Source organism: Globicephala melas, chromosome 3 (assembly GCF_963455315.2).
Source record: "Globicephala melas chromosome 3, mGloMel1.2, whole genome shotgun sequence".
In the NCBI taxonomy this organism is placed as follows: Eukaryota; Metazoa; Chordata; class Mammalia; order Artiodactyla; family Delphinidae; genus Globicephala; species Globicephala melas.
Window position 1 is genome coordinate 76812327 of NC_083316.1, and position 25369 is coordinate 76837695.

The window sequence follows — 25369 nt, forward strand, 5'->3', positions numbered from 1 at the left end:
CCCAGATGATTCAGAAGCAGGTGGTACCTGGACCACATTTTGAGGACTGTTGTCTTGAAAACTTGAGCCTATGTATTCTTAAAAATAGTGTGTGTGGTAGAGAGCTGTTCTAGATTACAGTCTAATGAGAAATAACCAAATGTAATGCATGAAACTTGAGTGGATCCTGGTTCAATAAAAACATCTAAAAGATGTTCTTGGGACAGTTGGGTAAAATTTCAATATGGACAGGAAATTAGATGATATTATGGAATTACTGTTAATTTTCTTATGTACGATAATAGTATTGTGGTTAATAGAAGAATGTCCTTATTTTTAGGAGATAAATGTGAAAGTATTTAGAACTGAACTATCCTGATGATTACAACTTACTTTTAAATGGTTCGTGAGTGAGAGAGGGAGAGAGAAAATCTAGAGATAAAGCCAAAAATGACAAAATATTAATAATTATAGAATTTAAGGGCAAGATATATGTGTGCTCATTGTATCATTCTTTCAACTTTTTTGTGTGTTTGAAAATGTTCATAATACAAGGTTAGAAGACAATAGTTAAAAATAAATAAAATTACATCAACTGTTAGCAGAATTTTTTTTTTTTTTTTGTGGTACGCGGGCCTCTCACTGCTGTGGCCTCTCCCGCTGCGGAGCACTGGCGCCGGACGGCGCAGGCTGAGCGGCCATGGCTCACGGGCCCAGCCGCTCTGCGGCATGTGGGATCCTCCCAGACCGGCGCTCGAACCCGAATCCCCTGCATCGGCAGGTGGGCTCTCAACCACTGCGCCACCAGGGAAGCCCTGTTATCAGAATTTATTGCATAATTTTGTGATAGCAATGGTAGACTAGTACTCTATTCAGGTCAATTAATTATGGATATTATTTTTAAAAGGTACTTGATAAATATTTGTTGAATGAATGAATGTAAGTTAACAAACCAGGAAAGTATAGATTTGTACAGGAAGTCAATTCCAAGTTTTAAAAAATGTGAATACATAGACCGTTAAATTGACTTCGCACTTTGTGGTGTGCACAGTGAAAGGGGCCACGTGGTCTGTTATGTAGCAAACACTGGAGCCTTAAGTACCTTCTGGATGAGAAGAGGAGTGGGGAATAGCCAAATAAATAATACTGACAGATAATTTCTTAGTTCTTATTAATCAAGAAGAGAAAACATACCAGTTCCTCAGAGAAAGCAAAGCATTTCATGTCATTTAGCACTAAAAGGAGTTTCTCCTGTGGGTCTTCATTTGGGAATGCTAGGTGGGATAGTGGGCAGGGCCTTCAGGAGTGTCCTGTCAGCAGTACAGCCTCAGCTTCCACAAGGCTGTCTCTTGTACCCCTTCCAATGGGAGAGATGTGGAATTGCACTGATTGTAACCCAGGGTCCAGTCTGGGTTCACACTGAACATAACCCAGTCTGAGTACACATTTGTTCTGGTGCTGACTTGTTCTAAGGACAGATCCTGGGCTCTGGGGCACATGGTTTTCAAACTGTTCTCAGACTTTAAGGGTCTGTAAGATGCCTCTGGCAGTGGAGAGGAGGCTGGGTAGGGTACAATGCAGAAAGAGTCTGCCTCCCAACCTACCTTGTTGTTGTCCATTTTGTAGACAGGAGTTTTGCTTTAGAATAAAGAATTTTTATTCCTGAAGAAGTTTGAATTGCACTTGTTTAGATGGTTGCATAACCTTCAAGCAACCCTTCACAGATCACACTGTCCTCAGCGCAGCTGTTGCAGAGAGTTCACAATTAGGACCTATGATGAGGGCCTAGAGTGTGGTCCTCTGTGTGGAGGTCCTGCATTGATGGAGGCTAATCTAATTTTGTTAGCAATCACGCTAGGAAATGGAAGGTAACATCCCCTCTTGGAACTCAGGGAGCCTAACAGCAATCTCCCTGAGGTGTGCTGAGGGGAAGGAGCTGGTTCTCGGGAAGTATAGTGTTTTACTAGGAGGAAAAAAAAAATTTAGCATCAGAATAAAATGTTCACGATGGTTTCAAACAGTAGAGTCTAAGATTCTGAGCCCTAGCTTTGAACGGCTGCAGTTTTAACAATTTATCCCTCCACCTCCATTTCTAGTCCCAGAAAGAAAACAACTTCAGATGTGAGGTTGGGTTCTTCAGAATTTATTCAGTAATTTCTTTGAGTTTTTTCATCAGGTGAAAGTAAAGGATGATGGCAACCAACATACTAAAATTCAGTATTTGGAGAAAAATTTTATTTTGGGACACACATAGTGAGAAATGCTCTTTATGGCATTAGTACATTTTTCATTTGCACTACACAGAGTAAATACAGTATTTCTGTGTGTCTGTTTTAATCCCTGGATAGTTAGTTTATATGTGTTCATAATTAGATTGAGCTATACAGAAAGTGCTGTTTTATAGGTCAAAAATGGCCAAATATTGGCAACTTCATATAATTCAACCTAATAATACTAAAAAATATTGTTTTGTTGTGTTTAAAATAAACCGGAAATGATGGGGGCCCATAGACCTAAAGAATAATTTATTATTTTTTTTCTTCTTTGAAACAGAAAAAATGCCTGTCTTGAAGGCTGAAGCATCACATTATAATGCTGACCTAAATAACTTGCTGTTCTGCTGCCAGTGCGTGGACGTGGTATTTTACAACCCAGATTTAAAGGAAGTGGCTGAGGCTCACAAGATCGTTCTCTGTGCCGTCAGCCATGTTTTCATGCTGCTTTTCAATGTGAAGAGTCCTGCTGACATTCAGGATTCCAGTATCATCCGAACTACCCAGGATCTCTTTGCTATAAACAGAGATCCTGCGTTTCCAGGTGCTAGCCAGGAGTCTCCAGGCAACCCACCCTTACGAGTCATTGTTAAAGATGCCCTCTTCTGTTCTTGTTTATCGGACATTCTGCGCTTCATTTATTCAGGTATCTTGTCAAATGGTTCTGGCACATTCTCATAAGCTTTTGAAATGAAGTATGGCCTGTGGTCTTAGGTATACTGGTTGGTTTCACGTTTCTTTTCTTCCTACCATCTGAGGTGACGATTATACATGAAGTAGTATTTGCTTTATCGATAGGAATTGGTCCAAGCTTTCTGTCTCTTTACAAGTTTCCTTGCCTTGGTTTTAAATCTACTTGTAAAAACAATAATCTCTTTTCCTATTGAACAGCTATGTTAGTACTTTATTTTTAAAAAACTCCAAAATGTGAAAATACAAGAATTTATTGTCCAGTTTAACTTTAAAGAAATAAAATACTTCAAGTATATATGAAAATAAGTGTCTTTAGCTACTTATTCATTTGTTTTGTTTGACCCAGATTTTGGAGGGAATTGAGGAGAGAAGTTAGCATGGTCATTGCATTCAGTTTAGCAACTAGAAACAGTTGCTAAAGTTAGTCTAAAGTTAGTTCAAGCTGAGATCTGATCAACTTTGACTATGATTATTTTAGACTTTACTTCTTTTATTTACTGTGCTCTTTGTAATATTCAGCTTATCAATTGTTTTTCTTCTTGTCCTTTAAAAAACTGAGTAGCATGTATATTCTAAAAATTAGACTCTTTATGAGTTATTTTAGCAAATGAACTAAAGGTCTCACATCTAAGTGTCCTATATAGGAATGGAAAAGCATGGATGTAAAGTGATTTTTAAAGTAAGCATCTAAATATACATTTTCTGAAGATTTCTCTCTCTCTTTTTTTTTTTTTTTTTTTTTGCAATATGTGGGCCTCTCACTGCTGTGGCCTCTGCCGCTGTGGAGCACAGGCTCCAGACGCGCAGGCTCAGCGGCCATGGCTCACAGGCCCAGCCTCTCCGCGGCATGTGGGATCCTCCCAGACCGGGGCACGAACCCGCATCCCCTGCATCAGCAGGCGGACTCTCAACCACTGCGCCACCAGGGAATCCCTCTCTTTAAAAAAAAAATATTATTTATTTATTTATGGCTGCATTGGGTCTTCGTTGCTGCGCACAGGCTTTCTCTAGTTGCGGTGAGCGGGGGCTACTCTTCGTTGCGGTGCGTGGGCTTCACTTGTCGCGGAGCACGGGCTCTAGGCGTGCCGGCTTCAGTAGTTGTGGCACGTGGGCTCAGTAGTTGTGGCTCACGGGCTCCAAAGCACAGGCTCAGTAGTTGTGATGCACGGGCTTAGTTGCTCTGTGGCATGTGGGATCTTCCCGGATCAGGGCTTGAACCTGTGTTCCCTGCATTGGCAGGTGGATTCTTAACCATGGCGCCACCAGGGAAGTCCCAGATTTCTCTCTTCTTTAATTTTCTTTTTCTACTTGGAATCATGTGCTGATGAATTATTAGGTTGAAGTAGATCCTTCTCTGCAATGTGTCGGGAGAAACATTTATGATCTGTTTTTAGACTTCAGAATTGGAGATTGATGACAAGTTTATAAAAGTTTGCAAATAAAGAAAAAAGTATTATTTAGCATCAAAGATTTGGGTAGCCTTCAGTTGAAATGATTGATGTTAAGAATTCCCTTTTTTCATTTGGGTTGTTTTTAGTTTTAAAAGTTAAAATAAAAATTAATGGTTGTGAAAAATACAGTTGCAGCATGCAGATTTAAGTGGATTAAAAATATACATATTGGAGTAGAATGTGATGGTAGGTATTAAATCCATTGTTCAGTGAATATTGGCTTGGAAAAGGCATAAATAACCACTCCTAGAGAGCATACCAGCACAGTGCCTTCAGCATGGAGGCTTCTCTGTAAGTGCTGGTTGAACTAGTGAGTAGACTCTAGTAGCAGTGAATCATATGAATAAACCAGATAAGTTAGAGACTTCATTTAGTACTATGGATTTTTGTTTAAACTTAGAATCTCACAGTTCAGAATTTAAGACTAATTTTGAAAAACCAAAATGTTTACATGTTAAAGAAAAAAAAGTCCTTAATGATATGTCAGAGAACCATGAAGGAAGTGTTTGGCTTTTCTTTTCAATGAGTTTGCTGTTGAAATTATAAATTATTTAGCAAGTTTACCACAGTATCCATTAAATACTTTCAAAGGCACACAAACACTTTGAGGTCAGTTTTATCCTCTTTAATATGGTAGCAATAAAATAGCTAGATGTCTTTCCAGTGACAGAACCTGCTTGTCTTTCTCCTAGGGGGTAATTTTTTTTTAAATTGTAAAATTAATACTTGCAGATGGAAAAAAGAGGGAAAGAAAAGAAAAAGTTATCCTCATCCCCCAATCCCCTTCCCCAGAGTCCATTATAACTTTTTCATGTGTTCACTCTGATGCATTTTGAAAGAAATTAATATATTGAGAAACTTGCATTAATGAAAATGTAATTTTTGGTGAGTGCTGTTTTCTGGGAACCACAGGTAGTTTCCATGGCTGGAGCACAGAGTGGGAGGTGATGGCTGGAAGGAGCTGAGGCTGGCAAGGCCAGTGGGAGCTCTTCCTGCTGTCCTTAGAAGCTGATCTAGAATTTTATGCATGATCAGACTGGGCTTTAGAAAGATCATCTCTGGTGATGGTGGGAAGACAGGAGTCCAGTCAGAAGGCCCTGTTATTCTGGAGCTCAGCCTTAGGAAGGCCAACATTCTGACAATAGGTAGTTGGTTGGTCTTGCGGCTTGTCCATCATCTGGACCGGTGCTTTTCAAACCTTAAAGTGCATACAAGTCACCTGGCGATCTTGTTAATGTACAGGTTCTGATTCAGTGGGACTGGGGTGGGGCATGAGGTTCTGCATTTCCAACAGTCTCCAGGCAGTGCTGATACCATGGATCACAAGTAGCTGCAGCACCTGCTCTTGGAAGAACTGGGACCAGCCACAGCGGATAAGGGCCTGGAATTCAGCCCAGAGGCCCAGGAGAGGAACCCAGTTATTAGTCTCAGGGCACAGGGTCAGAATGGAGTCAGCTGCAAGGCTGACTGATGCGGAGCTCTCTGGAACTGGGGCTCCCTGGGCCTTCTTGTAGCCCCTGCCTGAAGTTGGGGAAAGTGAATGCTTAGCAGTTGGGTGGAAACTAAGCCTGGGAATAGTGATTAGAGGGCAGAGGGGCATGATGGCAGGGAGGAGTTGCTGAGCTACAAGCCCTTGACCAGTTCAGAGCTCAGGCTTTGTAGTCTGATACTGAGCTATTAACGTTTCTGCTTTGAACTCTGCTTGTACGTGACCCAGTCAAGAGGTGGTGTCAGGTATGACCAGGGCCACAGGCCATTGACCTGGGGCTACAGGGAGACCCGGATGTGGGTTGAGGAAACGGGAAAATAAATGCTTCAGCAGGTACCTGTTAATTATTCTTTAATTATTTACAAAGTATAACCTTAGACTCAAGCAAAAATGATATTGTTTGCTGTGTTTAAAAGACATTAAAGCTATATTTGCACAGTAAAGACGATTTTGAAAAATGCAGAAAATTTGTTAAGAGAAGAAAAATCAACCAGATTCCCATTCTCAAATGTCTAAGCGTTTATTGATGTTTTATTTTACCCTTTTAGTCTTTCTGAATAGGTTACTTTATTTATTTATTTTTTATTTTTTTATTTTTTTGTGGTACGCGGGCCTCTCACTGTTGTGGCCTCTCCCGTTGCGGAGCACAGGCTCCGGACGCGCAGGCTCAGCAGCCATGGCTCACGGGCGCAGTCGCTCCGCGGCATGTGGGATCCTCCCAGACCAGGGCACGAACCTGTGTCCCCTGCATCGGCAGGCGGACTCTCAACCACTGCGCCACCAGGGAAGCCCTGAATAGGTTACTTTAAAAAAAAAAAAAAAATTTTTTTTAATCAAAGCAAACTAAAATATTAAACCTAATTTTTTTTTTTCTTAGAGACTTCAATAAAGAGGCCAGGTTTGTGTGTTTTGTTTGTTTGTTTGTCTTATTGTTGTTGAACATTTAAAAACTTTTGAACAGAGCACAAGTCTTAAGACCCAATTACACACTGGTTTCCTCACAGCAGCCCAGGCCTGCCCGCGGGTTATGTAGGGAACCGCGGAGGACAGGAGCCAGTTGTACTCACGTCAGTTGGGCTGGGATACACAGGCAGAACTCCATGACAGGGCGTGCTTGGGAATATTTGCCCTGAGCAAAAACATGGGCTGGAAAACCCTATTAAACCTATCTCCTGCTTTATATTTAAAAAAATGAACCAAATTACAAAGCCTGTCTTAATTCTTTTTAAATAACATGTTTCTTTTTTTTTAACCTTTAGGAATTTGAAATTTTGGAGGTACTGTGTCACCATGGACGTTTGGGTCCTGTATTTAGGAAGGGCCTGTTTAATCCTCTGGTTAACACTTTACCCATATAATAAAGGCTGCTGTTTATTTTCCTATTCAAATTTCTGAGCAAACAGATACAGTGAAAGTGTGTATGTTTTGCATATGTTAATTTCCTCTTGGAAACTGCTAACACTGCATAATGTCTGAGTACTTAATGACTAACACTGAGGGAAGAATAATCTGAAAAGTGAGGCCAGTGGTTTCCTGGTCTTGAGGAGTAATCCTTAAATGGTGTACAATTGTAACATTCTTATAATATACTACCCAGTCTTTATGCTGGCAAATTCCTGAATCACGCGATCTCAGATGGTGAGGAATTGAAGCCTTTGTAAGAGCCTCAAGAATTTAGCTTTGAGCTCTTCCTGCCACAGATGGCCCTTAGAATTTCACATCACTTAATGAAATGCTGCCAGAGTAAATGAATCTGTGGAAATGAGCATAGTATTCTCCAGCTCCTGAAATTTTTCTGCACTGCATGAAAACACAGCTGAATGCACACGGGTAGACCATGCTCTCTAAGGGTCTAAGTAAATAGGTGCTCTGAGAAGTTAACTAAAGAAAATCACAGTCAGTTATGCAAGACAAGTTCTAGAGCTCTGCTGTACATACAACATTATGCCTATTGTTAACATAATGTATTGTGTACTTAAAATGATGTTAGGAGGATAGATCTCATGTTAAATGTTATTACCACACACACACAAAAAAAAGAAAAGAAAATCTTAGTCTGACTATTGCTTTATTAGGACCTAAGTGTCAAAGATGGTTTGATTAGCATTTCTAATTATGAAAACAGCCCAATCATTAGAGTGCCCTTATGAACTAGTCTTACTTTCCTTTTCAGTTATTGGATCTTTCTGTGTCTGTTCTCAAACAGATTGGTGGACTGTAGAGATTTACCTGCTACTAATCCCATATATTTAGATTTGATGCTTACTTTCTTTCAGATACTCTTCTGAATGGAGATATATTGTGTAGATGTTCTTTAGTTAATATAATTTTACTTTTAAGAAACAATATCTGTGCTGTCCTTTAACATGCATGAGTGTAGACAGTCAAAACTACATACATACACTGTTGCATGCCACTGACCCTGTTTTTTTTTTTTTTTGCGGTACGTGGGCCTCTCACTGTTGTGGCCTCTCCCGTTGCGGAGCACAGGCTCCGGACGCGCAGGCTCAGTGGCCATGGCTCATGGGCCCAGCCGCTCCGCGGCATGTAGGATTTTCCCGGACCGGGGCACGAACCCGCGTCCCCTGCGTCGGCAGGCGGACTCTCAACCACTGCGCTACCAGGGAAGCCCTGACCCTGGGTTTTGATAGTGGATGAAATGTCTAAAGGAAGAGCAATAGGTGTCAGCTCTCAATACACATTAGAATCACCTGGGAGGCTTTTAAAATTGATGTCTGGGCCTCAGCCTGAGAAATTCTAACCTAACTGGTCTGGGGATAAAACCTCCTCCAATGGTATTTTATAAGAGATCTCCAGGTAAATGTAATGCACAGCTAGAGGTGAGAATCACTGACATAGAGTGAATTTTCTTGATTTGGGGTCCCTTGGCTTCTAAGGGGTTCTTCTACTAACATTTAAAAAAAATATTTTTAATTACCTTTTTTATTATTTTTTAACATCTTTTTTGGAGTATAATTGCTTTACAATGGTGTGTTAGTTTCTGCTTTGTAACAAAGTGAATCACCTATACTCCTAACATTTTTATACAGACTGCAATGTCTGTATGTGCATTGGAAATTTTCGGGAGTGGTGAGCCAAAAATTTATCAGATTGTGAAAAGAGTATGTGACTTTAAGTTGAAAATTATTAGTCGAGGAAGAGGAAAACTACTACACTTCGCTTCTGTCAGCATTCTTGTCAAGGGCAGGTAAGGAGAAGTTAGGCAAACATGCTAAGTACTACAGGGCTCAGCTGTAATGAGGCCTGAGAGCAACTGGACTGTCAATTTGACTCTTCCGATGAGCTTTGGATCTCCTTGGTACAGCCTAACTGCAATTGCCTGATCTCATTGGTTCAATAAATGTTTATTCTGTGCCCTCTCCGCTCCCCAGTATTCGTGAAGGCATCTGGCAAAGTTCTGGGTACATGAAGGGAAACATCAGAAGAGCTAGATTGAGAGTAGATAGGAAAGGATCTCGAGTTACCCAGAGAGGTGAAGCGACTTGCCTAAATTAACACCAGTCATTACTGGCAGAGATAAAACTAGAAACTGGGTCTCCCAGTTGTGTCTACACCTTTTTGAGTTATATTTTTAGGAGTTAGGACTTTCTATAAGCCATGGGATGGATAGGGGTAATCTCAAAATACACTTTTGGAAATTCATCAGCATTGATAACAAGATACATTTGATGGGGAAAAGGCCACCCAGGAGCAGGGAGGCTGGGTAGGAGGCTGCTGTAGGCCAAGTGAGAGGAGTGTTTGGGGAAAAGGGGAGCTTTTGTTGACCCTGTGTTTTGTCAGACACGGAGGAAAAGGGGCTGACAGAATTGAAGTGAGCCTAGAAAGAGATGGCTTGAAAGTGGGTTGGGGTGAAAACAAGGGAGGAAGGGACCAGGTGGGGTGATTTTTTCTAATGTCATGGTTGTGTAGCTCATCAGAAAATTATCGAGCTCCCTTCTTCAGGTTGGTTCTGTAGACTTGGCTATGGAACATCCTACTCTGACCCTGACAATGCATGAGACCTTCTGAATACATTCTGCTCCTTTGCCTGATGGCAGTCACTACTCTCCATGATGAGTATGATTTAACTCAACCTTAGAAAGGACCACAACTACCTCTTACTCAGGGCAAGTAAATAATTTGGGTTTGGACCACTTGTGACGGGAACTCATATACTAGCCACTGCTGTTATCACTAGCTGATCACCTACTATAAAGAGATAGTAGCTGTTCAGGAAGAAGGACTCCAGGTTTTGAGAAATAATTTAGGTGAAGGCAAACTTTTTTTTTTTTTTTTGCGGTACGTGGGCCTCTCACTGCTGTGGCCTCTCCCGTTGCGGAGCACAGGCTCCGGACGCTCAGGCTCAGCGGCCATGGCTCACGGGCCCAGCCGCTCCGCGGCATGTGGGATCTTCCCAGACCGGGGCACGAACCCGTGTCCGCTGCATCGGCAGGCAGACTCTCAACCACTGCGCCACCAGGGAAGCCCCAAACTTTTTTTTTTTAATGTGAGAGCTGTTTAAATGTTTTAGTGTAATTACATGGATATATATTTTATAAATAAAAATTAAAAGAAAATACTAAAAAAAAAGGAACATTGATACCTAATAAAAGATTTTATTTTTATTCCTGCTCTAACAGAAAATCCAATGTATATTAATTTGTTCACAGGCGCCTTCCAGTGGGAAGAATTGGAAGAAAATATCAGGAAGAAGTTGAAAGATTCTGGGGATGTTTCAAATGTAATTGAGAAAGTTAAATGTATTTTAAAAACACCAGGAAAGGTAAATTAGTTTATTGTAAGTTAGATTACTTTGACTTTCTCTGAATTATAACTGATATACTATGGATGAATATACTGAGTCGTGAGGAGTGTCAATAATATATAGTTTTCCTTTAAGTGTATTTTTTTCCATTTAAATATTTTAAATATAAACATGATTTCTTGCTATCTGTGATTTTAATTCATGTAAGAATTCAAATATGTGTGAGTCATGTCTTTAAAATGTTGGTTTGTGAATTCCATTCTCTGAGACATTCCCCTGGGGCTCTGGGAATATGCAATCTATGTCAAGAATGAAGGGCTGTTGAATTTGTCCAGTTACAGTTAAGCTTGCTGTGGGGGGGATGCCTTCTCACCGCTCATGATTTCACTCCAAACAGCTTTCAGGGGCAAGCCAGTTTCTGTGTGTGTCTTTTTCAAGAGTTCTGAGAAATCTGTTTGACTAGGTAGACAGTTAAGGATTTGTTTCTCACCTAGTATAGATTTAAAATTATACATTAGGTTCAAAGATAAAAATGTAGACTTCGTATATGGTCATAAACTTGTACACATGAAAGCTCTAGTAACTGAGATTGTGCAGAGTCTATAAGGGCCTTAAAAGGAGGTTTGTTAAATTTTAAGATGACTGCATTATACAGTTTAGCCAGTGTATTCTTATTTCAGATTCTGTGATAAACAAATTGGCTACAGTAGATAAAAAAGGTAAGTTGTGTACAATGCTTAGCAGAATATAGGTTTATATTAACTGTAAAAAAAAGATTATTTCTTTAATTTTTATACAGATGACTGTCAGTTCTACAGCCTAAGTTTATTAACAATTTAAGGTAATATTTTAAAACTGCATCAACTTTTATAAAGACTCCCAACTATTTTTTAATTGAGAAAATGATCTCTCTTTTTTTTTTTTTTAAACAAAGTAACATGGAATTAAAGGGCAAGACCTTTCTTTTCTTGTTTTACTAACACATTGAAGTAGGTACACAGAAGCTGTCCAGTTGTACAGGTGTATGGCTGGGTGGTAGCTCTCTTACAATTTAATTCAACTAAATAATTCTTTTGTAGAAACATGCACATAAACTTGCATTCTGCTTTTCATAAGTTCCCTAGATTAACTTGTTCATGGACCAGTGAAAATGTACATCTGTATTCTCTGCAGACTTCTGCCCTCCCATTTTTTTTCAAATTCAAGACGTAGGTGAGAGTTCCCTGGTGGCCCAGTGGTTAGGGTTTGGGCTTTCACTGCCATGGCCTGGGTTCAATCCCTGGTCGGGGAACTGAGATCCAACAAGCCACGTGATGCAGCCAAAAAAAAAAAAAAAAAAAATTCAAGGCATAGGTGACAAGGAAATCTGTTATACAGATTCAGAATCTGTATATATCCATACCTGAAATAAATCTACACATACTCATGATGTACAAATTCATAAGCTTTATACAAATGGTTAGGATGGAAGTGTTGCCTTTTGTTCTAAACCTGAGCCTTTCCTTGGGTTGGATTCTGAACACAGTCATTCCTTTGGGTACCAAGAATAAAACAAATTCTTCTGGGGGAAGGGAAAGCTGGGGACTATATTATTCCATGAAATTGAACTAAATTCCCTCCTTTGCAGAGGAGGACAGAAGAGTTCTTCTGTGGTTTCTTCCTGGGCTTTCTTGGGGTAAGGGACTCTCTCCTTCATTGAGTATTGGGAATCAGGAAGTAAACATTTAACCTGTGAGTCTGCCACAAATAACCTGTGGCTTTGAGTAAGTCTTCTCAGGGCTTTTTATAAAATGAGGGATAAACTGGCTGATTTCTAAAGCCCCTGCTAGCCCTCAGGTTCTGGTGACGCTTTTTCACTGTTCCTCTCCTTTATGTGTGGCAGTCACCCAAACCCTCTCCACGAGTTCCTTCAATGTGTATTAAAGTATATTGTGTGTAGGACCTGAGACTATAAGAGCAGGATTTGTATGATCCTGTTTTGGTCGTCTGTTTAGCTCATGGATGTCATTCTGGAGTGTATGTTCTTCTTTGGGAGGAAGGATAACATTTTTTCCTTCTCTCCAGACATTTTAACTTCCCACCATAGTAGATTAACCCAGAGTGGGGAGTAGGTGCCGTTTATTCTTATTGCTAAAGTTGTATGCTTGGTTATTTCTTAGGGATAAAGCTTTCTGAATTCCCTACCTAGCCAAGCAGAGGGTCAGAGTCTGACCCAGGCTGAGGTTCTGAGCGTCAGCCAGGGACATGGGTGATGGGTGAGGGAAGAGCAGCTGGCCCTCAGTTTCCGGGGTTGGCAGAAAGGATTGTCTGAAGGATCACAGAAAGGATAAACAAAGCACCAAATCCTGAGTGGGGAGCAGAGGAAGGCTGGAAACCCCAAGGTCAGACATGGTGTTCGGGGAGCCTGCCAGTTAGCAGTTGTGAGAGGACAGATAGGTGTGGTCATGGGACAGGTTCTTTAGAGCTCCAGGTTATAGATGCAGGCAACCTTTGATAATCAAGATTCCAGCAATGACGACTGTGGGCAGGAAAGATATTTAGGATTATAAGTTTGCAGATTAAGACGGAGATGAATTAATCCATCACTCTCAGGTGTTTTAATGTTGGATCTAGTGAGCAGTGGGACATGGTGTGATAGGTGAAACATATGTTTTCTTAATTACAAATTAAGTTTTGTGTATATATTTTCTTAATTAGTGAATAAACAAGCAGGTTGTATATGCAAACATATTTTACTGGGTGTTCATATGAGATTGCACTACTGTTGTCTGTTTCCCAGCTAACAAAAGCCCGTGGGGGTTCAGGACCCCACAGCTTCTCAGCTGTAGAGTCGAGTTTTCACTTAGCCAATTCCTTCACCGCCGTGAGTGCCGCATAGGGCAGTGTTGCTCATTGACAGATAGCAGATGTAGTTCTTGAGGGTAAGTTTCCGTGAAAGCTGTGATCAGAGATGCCATAGAGTAGATAATCATTACTTCTTTAGACATTTAGCACAGTTTTCCAAATTCTCTAGGCAAATTACCAAAGCATATTGTATAACATTTCCCCTTGTATTTTTACTTTTCCTTATAGTTTAATTGCCTGAGGAACTGCAAAACCTATCAAGCCAGAAAACCTCTATGGTTTTATAACACTTCCCTCAAGTTTTTCCTTAATAAACCAATGCTTGCTGATGTTGTCTTCGAAATACAAGGTATAGTTCAATTTTTACAAAGTTCATTATTCATTTTTATTTCTTGTTTTCTTACCTAACTTTCTATTTCAGCTTCGAATATTTTGGGTGAAGGAATGACTGTCCTCTATTGTAGGATGTAGATTAACATGGCTTGAATTTCTCCAAAAATTTTCTAGGGAAATGAGATATTTTATTAAAATAAGAAAAGAAATGGATATATTTTTTCTTTCTTTTTATTTCCTTACCCAATGTTTCATTAACTTTTAGGCACCAGCAAGGGATGGGGTGATCTGTAATATCACCCCCTTGTATATTGTTGTTTGTGTGTTTCTTTAAGGTCCTAGTTTTTGAATCATCTGAAACCAGCCCCCTTAACATTATATTACCTGTAGTTTATTTTTTCAGCTCTCTTAATTGAGCAAAAGGAACTACTCTGGTTGAGGGTCATGCCTGGCTTACATCAGGCATCCTTAGATATTGCTACATTTTCTCCTTATGGCACTCAGAATTATCACCAGAGCAACGGAGAGCTGCTTTTTATCTCTGTAGGAAAGTAATGCTACCTAATTTTAATAAACATGAACTGTGTTAATGCCCATTATTGATTATTCGCTTGGATACTTTGGTCACTTTAGTAGATTGAAAGCATAGTATTAAAAATGAATTGTGAAATACCTTCAGTTATGCAAGAAGGCTAGAAGGAGTTGTTTCAGATGACTTAGGTAGCACTTCAGGTGGGCTATTACCAAAAGGAAGATATAATTTAATTTTATGGTAGAAATGTATGGCAGCTAACAGTAATTTACTTTTTAAAAATTTTCCCCAGAAAGATCGTTTTACTTGTAACTCTGGTCACTTGCCAAGACAAACAGTGAATTGGAAACTTTCCAAGGTGCCTTTGGCTAAGCTACTGTTAGTAGCTGCAATGTTAGCGTGGGCCACTGAGAATGGGACAGTGAGTGACCTTGAAATTATATAAAAAATGATTTGGAAAAAAGAAAGCTAACAAGGGACTAAATTTGCTTATAATTTGCATAGGAAGCACTGACACCAAACATTGTTAATGTAACCTACTGAAAAGATTTTCATGGGGAATATTTAATGCATGAAAATATATGTTGTATTAAGAGAAAAGAAACAGCAGTGATGTGGAGAATCCTTTCTCATAGTCTTTTGCTTTTCTTCCATGATTCCACCTACCGACCCTTTGCAGGCACCTGCTCACACCCCACCTTTGCAGACGCTGGATCTGCAAAGGTCCTTGTAATGCCTGTGCTGATGCTGAACGGCAGCTGCTCTAGTGCCCTTTGTAGCCTCCTCAGCTCAACAACCAAGGCCTCCAAGGGAATCAGGAGCAGAGTGAAGCAGGAATGGGTGGAAGCAGGGTCCAGCAACAGCTTCTCTGCCAGAAGCTGGAGGAGAGGCAAACTGCGCTCTGAGGAGTGTGGGGAGGGCAGCTTCCAGTGTGTAGAAGCAGCAGTGTTGTCTGCTCTGGAGGAGGGTCTGGAGCCCTAGCTCTAGCCTTGGCTTTGCATTCCAACCAGTGTGTGTCCTTGGGCAAGTCCTTAATATGTCTGGCCTTGAGTCTTCTCAGTTGTAGTGGAGAAAGTGAACCATGTAGAGTCTAAAAGGTCCTTTTTAGTGTTAAGCTTGATGAGATGATAGTAACAGACCAGGTCAGGGTCTTGCTTGGATGCATATTTCCTATATATAATAGGTTTATATATATATAATATATATATAATATATAATTATTTATATATAATACTATATATAATAGGTTTTGTTGTGTTACTTTACATTGCTGATCCTCTGTTTCCTCACCTATAAAATGGGGATACTAGTTTCTACCTGGGAGAGTGGTGAGTGGTCATGGAGATGAGATGGTGCATATAAAGGTGTGTTTAGAGGCCTGATGGGCAGACTCCACGACTCATCCAACACTGGTGGATCACTGCTTTTTTTGTGTTCTGAACCGAGGGCTGCAGCAAATCCTTTTTAAGAAATGTTCCAGGCATCACTGACAACTGGCTGGAGTTGACATGGGATATAAAACCTATTTACTATCTCTGAAATAAATAGTCATCAAATATATACATATACAAATATATATATGTATATGTACACAAATATATGTGTACATGTATGTATATATATAAAAGTACCACCCACAATTTATTGTTTGAGTTTGTGTCTTTTTCCATTAAATACTTTTTAAAAAAGCAGCTCTAAAACTAGTCATGGTAAACTTTTGGATCTGATGTAGAAAGATGTGTTTCCTTTTGACATTTGAATCTGTGCCTTGTGAAAAATACTTGTACAGAGTTATATTGTCTTGTTTACTTAGTACATATTCTAAATCTCTCTTGAGCTAGGCAGGTTTCCTGTTTTCAGAATAAAACAAAAAATGATTCTAAAAGTTTCATTTTTGAAACTTGGCAAGTAGTGTGAAGAAGGTATGACAAATGAAGTGTTTTATTTTAGTATATGATAAAAACAAAGATCTTTGATAATCTGTGCAAAGTTACTAGAAACTTGGGCTTTTAAATTTTGTTTCACTCTTAAAACTCTTTTCCTTAAAAAAAATTCTTAAAAAACAATAACAACAATTAAATACTCCAAAGGAAAGTTACTTTAGGCCTTGACATTTTGAAAGGACATGTTTATCTCTTAGCTTGAAAATTGATGTCCTTTTCCCCCCAGTAATTCTTCAGCTCTATCCTGTTGCTGTTGCATAAATAATCATTGCATTATTTTCATTCAGCATGTTTTATACAGTGCTTATACATTTATACAGTTTATATACAATGTTTAAAAATGTGACTATACTGAGGTATTGTATTACAGTTTCAAATAGAACAATTTATAACACCAAAACAGTAGTTTGAAAAGGTGAGAAGCAGAAATGGATGTTTTCTTGGAGTTATAATGTTTTTTCAAACTAAATTCGAAGCTTGAAATGGGCTTTGAAAATGCTTTAAGGTACTGAGTGTTTTGTTGCTGGTTTTGTAACTCTGTTGTAACTACATTATCAACGGAAAATTTCTGTTAAAATTTTAAGGTTACCCATCAAGCTTCGTTCCCATCTGCTACTATCTACTACGTATTTTCTTGCCAATCTTAAATCCCTCTGCTTAATCCAAGTGATAGGTTATCTAGTTTGTTTAAGCCATACTTCTAATTTTCTTTTTCTTTTTTTCATGGTTCCCTATTTAAGATTTTAAGACTAAAGTTGCAAGTCAAATAACATTGCCTGTTTGAATTCCCTTTTTTTTTTTTTTTTTGCGGTACTTGGGCCTCTCACTGTTGTGGCCTTTCCCGTTGCGAAGCACAGGCTCCGGACGCGCAGGCTCAGCGGCCATGGCTCACGGGCCCAGCCGCTCCGCGGCATGTGGGATCCTCCTGGACTGGGGCACGAACCCGTGTCCCCTGCCTTGGCAGGCGGACTCTCAACCACTGCGCCACCAGGGAAGCCCTGAATTCCTTTTTAATTACTGTGTACAAATATATCCAGCATGCTTTAGTTATGGAAACTGGTTATCCCCCAGAGATGGACACTGTAACCTTGAGGGCAGGTGACCTAAAGGCAAAGAGGCAGAGAGGAAGGGGAAGGGGCTGAGAGGGGAGGCTGCCTGCTCATAGGTGTGAGGACCTGGGAAGAGAGCTCCTGTGGCTTCTCCCTGCGCCCTCCTGGGGGAGGTGCGCCTGTATGGGTGACAGTGCCAAGGAGCGAGCTCAGAACTGGCACTGTCAGGCATTGCGTATGGATCCTGAGGGATTATTGGCTTTGGAGAAGGTCACTGGGTTTACGTAGAACTTTTTTCTTCTTTTTCTGAGCCAGAAGATGTTTTGCGTGGATTTCAAGAGGATGAAGAACAGTAATTGTAAATATTTTGGAGAAGAATATATGTCCCTGAGAAGTATGAGATTTAGGGGCTGCCGGGTGAAGACCCTTGGGCAGAGCAGAGTGGTCTGGCTTATGGTGTTACTTTCTGGAAAGCCACAGTTTTGTCACTTACACTGGCTGTGGTGTCTTCCACCAAACTAAAAGCTTGGCTGCTCCAAAGCAGGGTAGCTCCATGTTTCTCATCTTTGTACCAAACATGGTGATTGGCACATGGTGGGTGCTTGGTGATGGTCTGTTGATCTGATCTAGACTGAACTGAGGGCTCACTATGGGTTCGTGGTTTCCTAAGGTGGTGGGAGTGGTAAGAACTGCTTCTCCACCTGTGAGCCCTGGGCCACATGCGTCCCATCTGGCATTGCCTTGGTGCGGTGGCGCAGTAGCTGGAGAGCTTAGCAAGCTTTCACTGGAGAGTCACTTTAGTGTAATGAGCTTCAGTGAGGGGTGTGTGCTGAGGGGCCTTTAAAATTGAAAGCCGGGCTTCACTGGTGGCGCAGTGGTTAAGAGTCTGCCTGCTGATGCAGGGGACACGGGTTCGTGCCCCCGTCTGGGAAGATCCCACATGCCGCGGAGCGGCTGGGCCCGTGAGCCATGGCCGCTGAGCCTGCGCGTCCGGAGCCTGTGCTCTGCAATGGGAGAGGCCACAACAGTGAGAGGCCCGCGTACCGCAAAAAATAAAAATAAAAAAATTGAAAGCCGCTCTGGCGCTCCCACAAGCAGGCAGGCATTGTTCATTTAGGAAAGAGTTTCCCTGTGGAGGTAATATGACAGGGAGGAAGCAGGGGACTAGGTCATCCCCATCTACATCACCCATAAAGTCTGCAATGCTCCCCTTGGCCCCAGAAGAGATTCCCTTGCCATTCCTGCTGTGATCTGTGGACTACTTAGGCTAAGGATGGTTTACTGTTTCTGATACAGGGAAGCCCAGCCAGGACTGTACTGTGAGTAATGGTTGTGTTTTCTTGTGAGACACATGGGCAGGGGAGGGTGGTGGTGTCTCAAGCCAATTGCAAAGAATAGATGTTTCATGATAAAAAGACATGAAGCAAAATATTGCATTTCAGTGTTTCTATCTTTAGGAAATAAAAACTAAGTAACAAATAATTGCCTGACTTGCAAATTGTTGGTTTCAGAGTCAACTTTTGAACTCTTAAGTTTTCAATTTATTTTAAAACTACGAAGTCTCCAAAGTTTAATACAGGTTATCACACCCACATCTGGTTTCTGAATATCAGCTTAGCTGTGCCTAATGCAATACCATTCTAATTAGAAGGAAAATTGCTAGGACAATAACTCTGCAAGTTTATCTCCCTTAGCTTTGTTTCCCTGTCGAACCTTACAGGTACGACGGTGCCAGCCCACAGGGCCGTCCTGGTGGCCCGGTGTGAAGTGATGGCGGCCATGTTTAATGGGAATTACATGGAAGCAAAGAGTGTTCTGATTCCAGTTTATGGTGTTTCCAAAGAGACTTTCTTGTCATTCTTGGAATACCTATACACAGACTCCTGTTGCCCAGGTGAGCCATTATAAATGTTAGACAGAATCTCATAACTCTTTCTTTCCTGATAACCCATTTTGAGAAATTGCTTTCTATGAAATCTCTTTTTGTTTAAGGTGTATGAGAGTTGACGTCATGGAATGTGCTAATAAGCAGGTGGAGGTGATTTGGGGACAGCAATGAACTTTCAGTCAATTCACGTGGATAAGCAGTGACTGGGTACCTCTTCTGGGCGCTCAGACCCTGGGATAAGCTCACATGTCCCAGCCAGCACCAACAGCATGCTGATCGCTGTAGGCACCCTGGAAACGGAGGTGTCTCGTGGTACCCAGTGGCTACTTCACTTCTACACACTGGAGCAAAGAGCTCCTTAGAACACTGTCCCTTTCATGAGGAGAAAAGGGCTGGGCAGCTGCTGTTATGGCTCTGACTTCTGTTTGAGGCACTTCAAGGAATTTCAATATTCTGAGACTCCTTTGGTCATCTCTCTGGCCCAGAGGATGGCCTTTTTCTGACTTCTATTTAAAAACGAAAAAGTCTGACTTTTCCTGACTTCTCCTAGAGTCAGACTGTCCTAAAGCTGACTTATCCAAAAACTTTTCCTAAATGGTTTAGAATGCCCAGTGGACTGTGGGATTTATTTTCCTACTCACCATTAACTAGGAACTGTCTATGGCAGCTTCAGGTTGGAACAGATCTTGCAGGTTTCCTGTAGCTGGAGGCACTTTGGAGAAATTGCAGAATCCTTTCAACAGGCCTGGAGCCTTGGGATGCAGGCATGGAAGCCCATTTTCATTAGTCTTTGTCTTTTGGCCAACAGATGGCTCCCACCACAAACACAACTAGAATAAGCCCGTGGTGGCTTAGTCCAGGAGCCTGAGACCTTGGTTACAGAACCTGGCCAAGAAAATACACATTTCAGACCATACCTCTCTTCAGGTTTACTGCTTTAATTTTAGATTTGGAAGACTTCCAATGTTCGTTATTGAAATCTCCTAAGTTTTAAACAAGTCATGAGCCCTCTAGTGAAAAGTTTTAGAAGTTCCAGAACAGAACATTCTTTTAATTGAATTAATTATGGTCTTGCAGCTTTCTGTAGAGTATTTTGGAGCCAGTTACAAAATCAGTGTTAAAGACTGGCTTATCATTTCTGTTTAATAAAAATGAAACCATTGGACTCCCCTGGTGGCGTGGTGGTTAAGAATCCGCCTGCCAATGTAGGGGACACAGATTCGAGCCCTGGTCTGGGAAGATCCCACATGCCGCAGAGCAGCTAAGCCTGTGCACCACAACTACTGAGCCTGCGCCTTAGAGCCCGCGAGCCACAGCTACTGAGCCAACGCACCCTAGAGCCCGTGCGCCACAACTACTGAAGTCTGCGTGCTCTAGGGCCCACGTGCCGCAACTACTGAGCCCGCATGCTGCAACTGCTGAAGCCCACGCGCCTAGAGCCTGTGCTCAGCAACAAGAGAAGCCGCCGCAATGAGAAGACCGCGCACCACAGCGAAGGGTAGCCCCCGCTTGCCGCAACTAGAGAAAGCCCACGCGCAGCGACGAAGACCCAATGCAGCCAAAAAAAAAAGACATCATTGATTCTCATCAGATCGTGTGTTATTGTGTATTTTATTATTTCACTATGGGCAAATTTATATATTAAATTTAAAAATTTGACCAGTTTTGAAATAATAAGAAAATTTGGTTTCTTAATCATCCTCTTACTAGAGTAATTGAAGGTTTGGATTTTAAGTTTTATCTTACTAATTAGAAAAAATGCTCAGAAAAGCAATAATAACTATAAGACAAAACACTTTAAAAATTGGTAAAAGGTGAAGGTGTGTGTGTGTGGGGAAATGAGTCAAAATGAATAATCAAAAAATTAAGTTGGATACTGGAAAATTTGCATTGGGAAAATTGCAGAAAGAAAAATAATCTATTCATTATGATAAATAGTTATCATACACGCTCTTCTTGGTTCCTAGCTACAAAGAATATAAGGCGTTTAAAGAGGGACAAGAAAGAATTACAGAGAAGTGTTAAAAAAACAAACAAAAAAACCTTGGTGACTGCCAGGGGTTGAGGGAAAGGGGAAGTGGGGAGTTAGTGCTTAACGAGTGCAGAGTTTCAGTTGGGAAAGAAGGAAAACGTTTTGGAGAAGGTAGTGGTGATGGTTATACAACAACATGAATGTACTTAATGCCACTAAACTTTACACTTAAAACTGATTAATGCTAGGGACTTCCCTGGTGGTCCACTGGTAAAGAATCCACCTTCCAATGCAGGGGACGCAGCTTGGATCCCTGGTCGGGGAACTAAGATCCCACATGCCGCGGGGCAACTAAACCCACACCTCAACTAGAGAGCCTGCGTGACACAAACTACAGGGCCCACGTGCCCTGGAGCCTGTGCGCCACAACTAGAGAGAGAGAACCCACACACTACCACTAGAGAGAAGCCTGCACACCACAGCAAAAGATCCTGCATGCTGCAACAAAGACCCGATGCAGCCAAAAAATAAATTTAAAAAACAAAAACAAGACAAAAAAACGATTAATGGTAAATTTTATGTTATGTTTATTTTACCACAATAAAAACAAAACAAACAAACCTGGGGACTAAAGCCAGAAGAAGAAAAATTGCAAGGATTTAGTATAGCTAGCAGACAGAATTACCCGGTAGCCCTGGAGTTGATTATTAAGGGCAATTGTAGAATCTCTTTCTCTGGAGAATTAAAAACAATAGCAACAGATTCACTTCTGTGTGTGAAGGCTTGAATGAATTCCTTTTAAAATGGAGTAATAGTTTAGATTGCTGACTTACCCCTTCAAGGCTTTTTTAGGCATTCTATTCTACATTGGATGATACAGTCAGCATTTTTTGTTTTTTTGTTGTTTTGTTTTTAGGTCATAAAAGAAATGGTTTTATGGTCCATTTTCTCTTATTTCCCTTCTTGCATCAGCTGGCATTTTCCAGGCTATGTGTCTCCTGATCTGTGCAGAGATGTACCAAGTGTCCAGGCTGCAGCACATCTGTGAGCTGTTCATCATTACACAGCTGCAAAGCATGCCAAGCCGGGAACTGGCATCTATGAACCTCGATATAGTTGACCTGCTCAAAAAAGCCAAGGTAATTGGCCCTATGTATCTGGTGGTTTGATTTTTTAATATTACAAAAATTTTATTCACTCATTTTTTCTGTTCATTAAGAGATATATTAGTGCTTGTCGTACTTTGGAAATTTGGCTAAATGAAGTAAATGTGCCCTCACAACCATTTCTGCAGCTAGATAATTTTGAAGCATAGTGTTTTTGAGCAATCCCTTTCTAAGGAGGTAGGATTTATCAATACAGAATTTTTTCAACTGAATGGTGGCCCTTATTAGTGTCAGTTGAGTGTGGTGCTGTATTATTTTGTATAGGCATTATAGAAAACAGAATTTACATTGAATTTCCCTCAAATGATCACATCTTAGGGTTCCTGAATGGAAAATGACAGGATTGGTCCGTACATACTGGTAGAGATGGTTACGCAGAACTCATTTATTTGTTCGTTCGTTCATTCATTTGTTCATTCATTCACTTCACGAGCATGTTTTAAAGTTCTGGTTGTTTGTAGGAGGTATTGGTGTACTTCATCAATTCTTTCAAACACCTTTTGTTGAAATGTCTCGTTGTTCGAGGAGTTATCCTACCATTCCATCGCCTGCCCTAAGACAGTTGTAGGGTTGCAGCAGTCATGGCACAGTGATGGGTACTGAACTTGCATTAAGCTGAACCTTCTAAGTCTTTTTCATAGGAATATATTTGATCCATTGTTACAGATGATCAGGACTTTGTAAAATATTACCTGGTGTACAACATATTGACTGTCCCTATGAACGTTGACATCCAGAATTAGGAAAATATGACAAATTTGTCTTCACCCAAGTTTCTAAAATAGAGCCACGTAATGGGGCAAAGGACTGACTCTGTGACAGCTAAAAGCTTGCCTCCACGCTGAGATGAATTTATTAATCAATATGTCTATTGCTCAGAATGGAAGAGAATTCATTTAAAGCACCTAGGTCTTCTCTTATTATCTCCATAACTATTTTGGAGTTCATTTCTCTCATAATCAAGTCTTCAGATCATACATATTGAATATTAGGGAAAAAAATTTCAAAAAATGAGTAACCTTCATCTCTCTTTGTAATATAATTACATTGAGCTTGGGATTAATAGCTATTCTCTAGATTTAAAAATTCTTTTTATTGTTTCTCGCATTTTTACAACCTCCTTTTTTTTTTTGTGGCTGCGTTGGGTCTTTGTTGCAGTACGCAGGCTTCTCTTTTGGAGCATGGGCTCTAGGTGCGTGGGCTTCAGTAGTTGCAGCACATGGGCTCAGTAGTTGCAGCACGCGGGCTTCAGTAGTTGTGGCTTGTGGGCTCTAGAGCACAGGCTCAGTAGTTGTCGTGCACGGGCTTGCTCCATGGCATGTGGAATCTTCCTGGACCAGGGATTGAACCTGTGTCCCCTGCATTGGCAGGTGGCTTCTTAACCACGGCACCACCAGGGAAGTCCCTCCTGCATTTTTGATGTATCATTTTCGTACGTTCTAACAAGTCTGTCATACTTTTAAAAAATGGGCACAAGCTTTTCTTTCCTTATCTTGTAATATCCTTTTATATAGTTCACGCATAAGAGAACTTCCTACTTGGTTGCACTGATTTCTTTAAGTGCCCCCCCCAAACACACACACACAGACACATACACACACACACACGTACACACAGTTCCTCATTAGCATCATTTATGATTGTATTGTCAGAAATTCTTCCTGACCCGTGTTCCCTGAATGTGTGGTTTCTGACTATGTGATTATCCTTTTTCCCTTTGAATTTTAAAAGTGTAAGATACCAACTTTTCTTGAATTTTACTGTTTGTTTCTGAAGACTTTTCTGTTTGCTAAGATTAAGCCTACCTTTACCGGTTTTTTACTTTTCCTTTAGTCTATTCCTGGTGGTCCCTAATTTGCCAATTATGAATCACAGAAACAGGATAATTTTCTTCCTGTTTGAAGTTCTTAGGTTGAGGTTCAACTTCGCCAACCAGTTCATCTGTTGGTCAGACTTCAGTTAACCTTTCCCTCATTGCTTCTCTGACTTCTAGGAGGTGAAATTGTCTTTTGGCAGAATTAGCTTTCCAGTAGCTCTCTGAATAATTGAAATTTCCAATCCCTCTATCATCTCTGCCAGTTTTGTGTTGTGTATCAGGAAAGCATCATTCATACTTTTGATACAAATAAGCAGTTTTGATACAGATGAGCTGGAACTCTCCTTTAACCTCTCTCAGTTCTTTACCATGATTCTACCTTCAGGTTCATATGTTTCCATGACGTTGAAATCTTAACACACAACAGAGGCTTTTTTCCCTTAATCGGATCAGTTCCTTTGGATTGAGGTAGAGATTTCCTTATTCCTCCTCCCCTTTAAACCTTATCTTGGCAAACTTTGGTGATTCCTATGAAGTCCTGTTTACTCTCATATTAAAGTTTTAAACTCAAATTCTTGCTTATAATCTGTGCATTTAATATTTGGCTTCTTCAGGCCACCAGTTTTGTTTCTGACCTTTTCCTTGTGAGTTTTGGGGTACTTTTTCCACCATTATTATTCTTCACAGGGCTGTTAAATGCTGTAGCATTTGGTTTATGGTATATTTTAAATTTTCTTTTTAAAATTCTGTTGTTTATTTCAGTTTAAACTGTCTTCTCAAGTCAGCAGATATTCTTCCAAAAATGTAGTCTTTCCAGTGGGATGCATTCCATCTCTTGCCAAGAGCCCACAATTATGAAATCTTAAGTCTTATTCAAAAATAAAATTCTGCATTTGAACCATGTTTTTATAGCCAGCTGTTCATTTCTGTGGTCTCCCTCTCTTTCGAAGTCACAGTCCTTAGGCAGTGTTCTGAACGTCTGTTGGTAGGTTTTCTCCTCTGGGTTAACCATCTAGTAGTGCTGGTGGCTTCTGTTAAAATAGCTCCACATTCTTGCTGTATTCCCTTGAGATCACTCATATTCATCTGCTAAAACATTAAGTGAAGAAAGATTGTTAATATGTGATGTGGTATTAGATGAACCATGAAGTCTCTTACAATTCAAAAATTGAGTGT

At 40.5% G+C, this 25369-nt stretch overlaps 1 protein-coding gene across 2 annotated transcripts in view; it reads left to right on the forward strand.

The window, feature by feature from the left end:
• Positions 1 to 25369, forward strand: part of RHOBTB3 (Rho related BTB domain containing 3) — a 56210-nt gene that overhangs the window by 21400 nt on the left and 9441 nt on the right. For both annotated transcript variants that reach the window (XM_060296025.2, XM_030848029.2), the window contains exons 6-10: positions 2533 to 2898; positions 10556 to 10668; positions 13723 to 13843; positions 19072 to 19245; positions 22184 to 22350. In XM_060296025.2, the coding sequence (XP_060152008.1) occupies positions 2533 to 2898; positions 10556 to 10668; positions 13723 to 13843; positions 19072 to 19245; positions 22184 to 22350 (941 nt within the window). The remainder of the gene's footprint in view (positions 1 to 2532; positions 2899 to 10555; positions 10669 to 13722; positions 13844 to 19071; positions 19246 to 22183; positions 22351 to 25369) is intronic.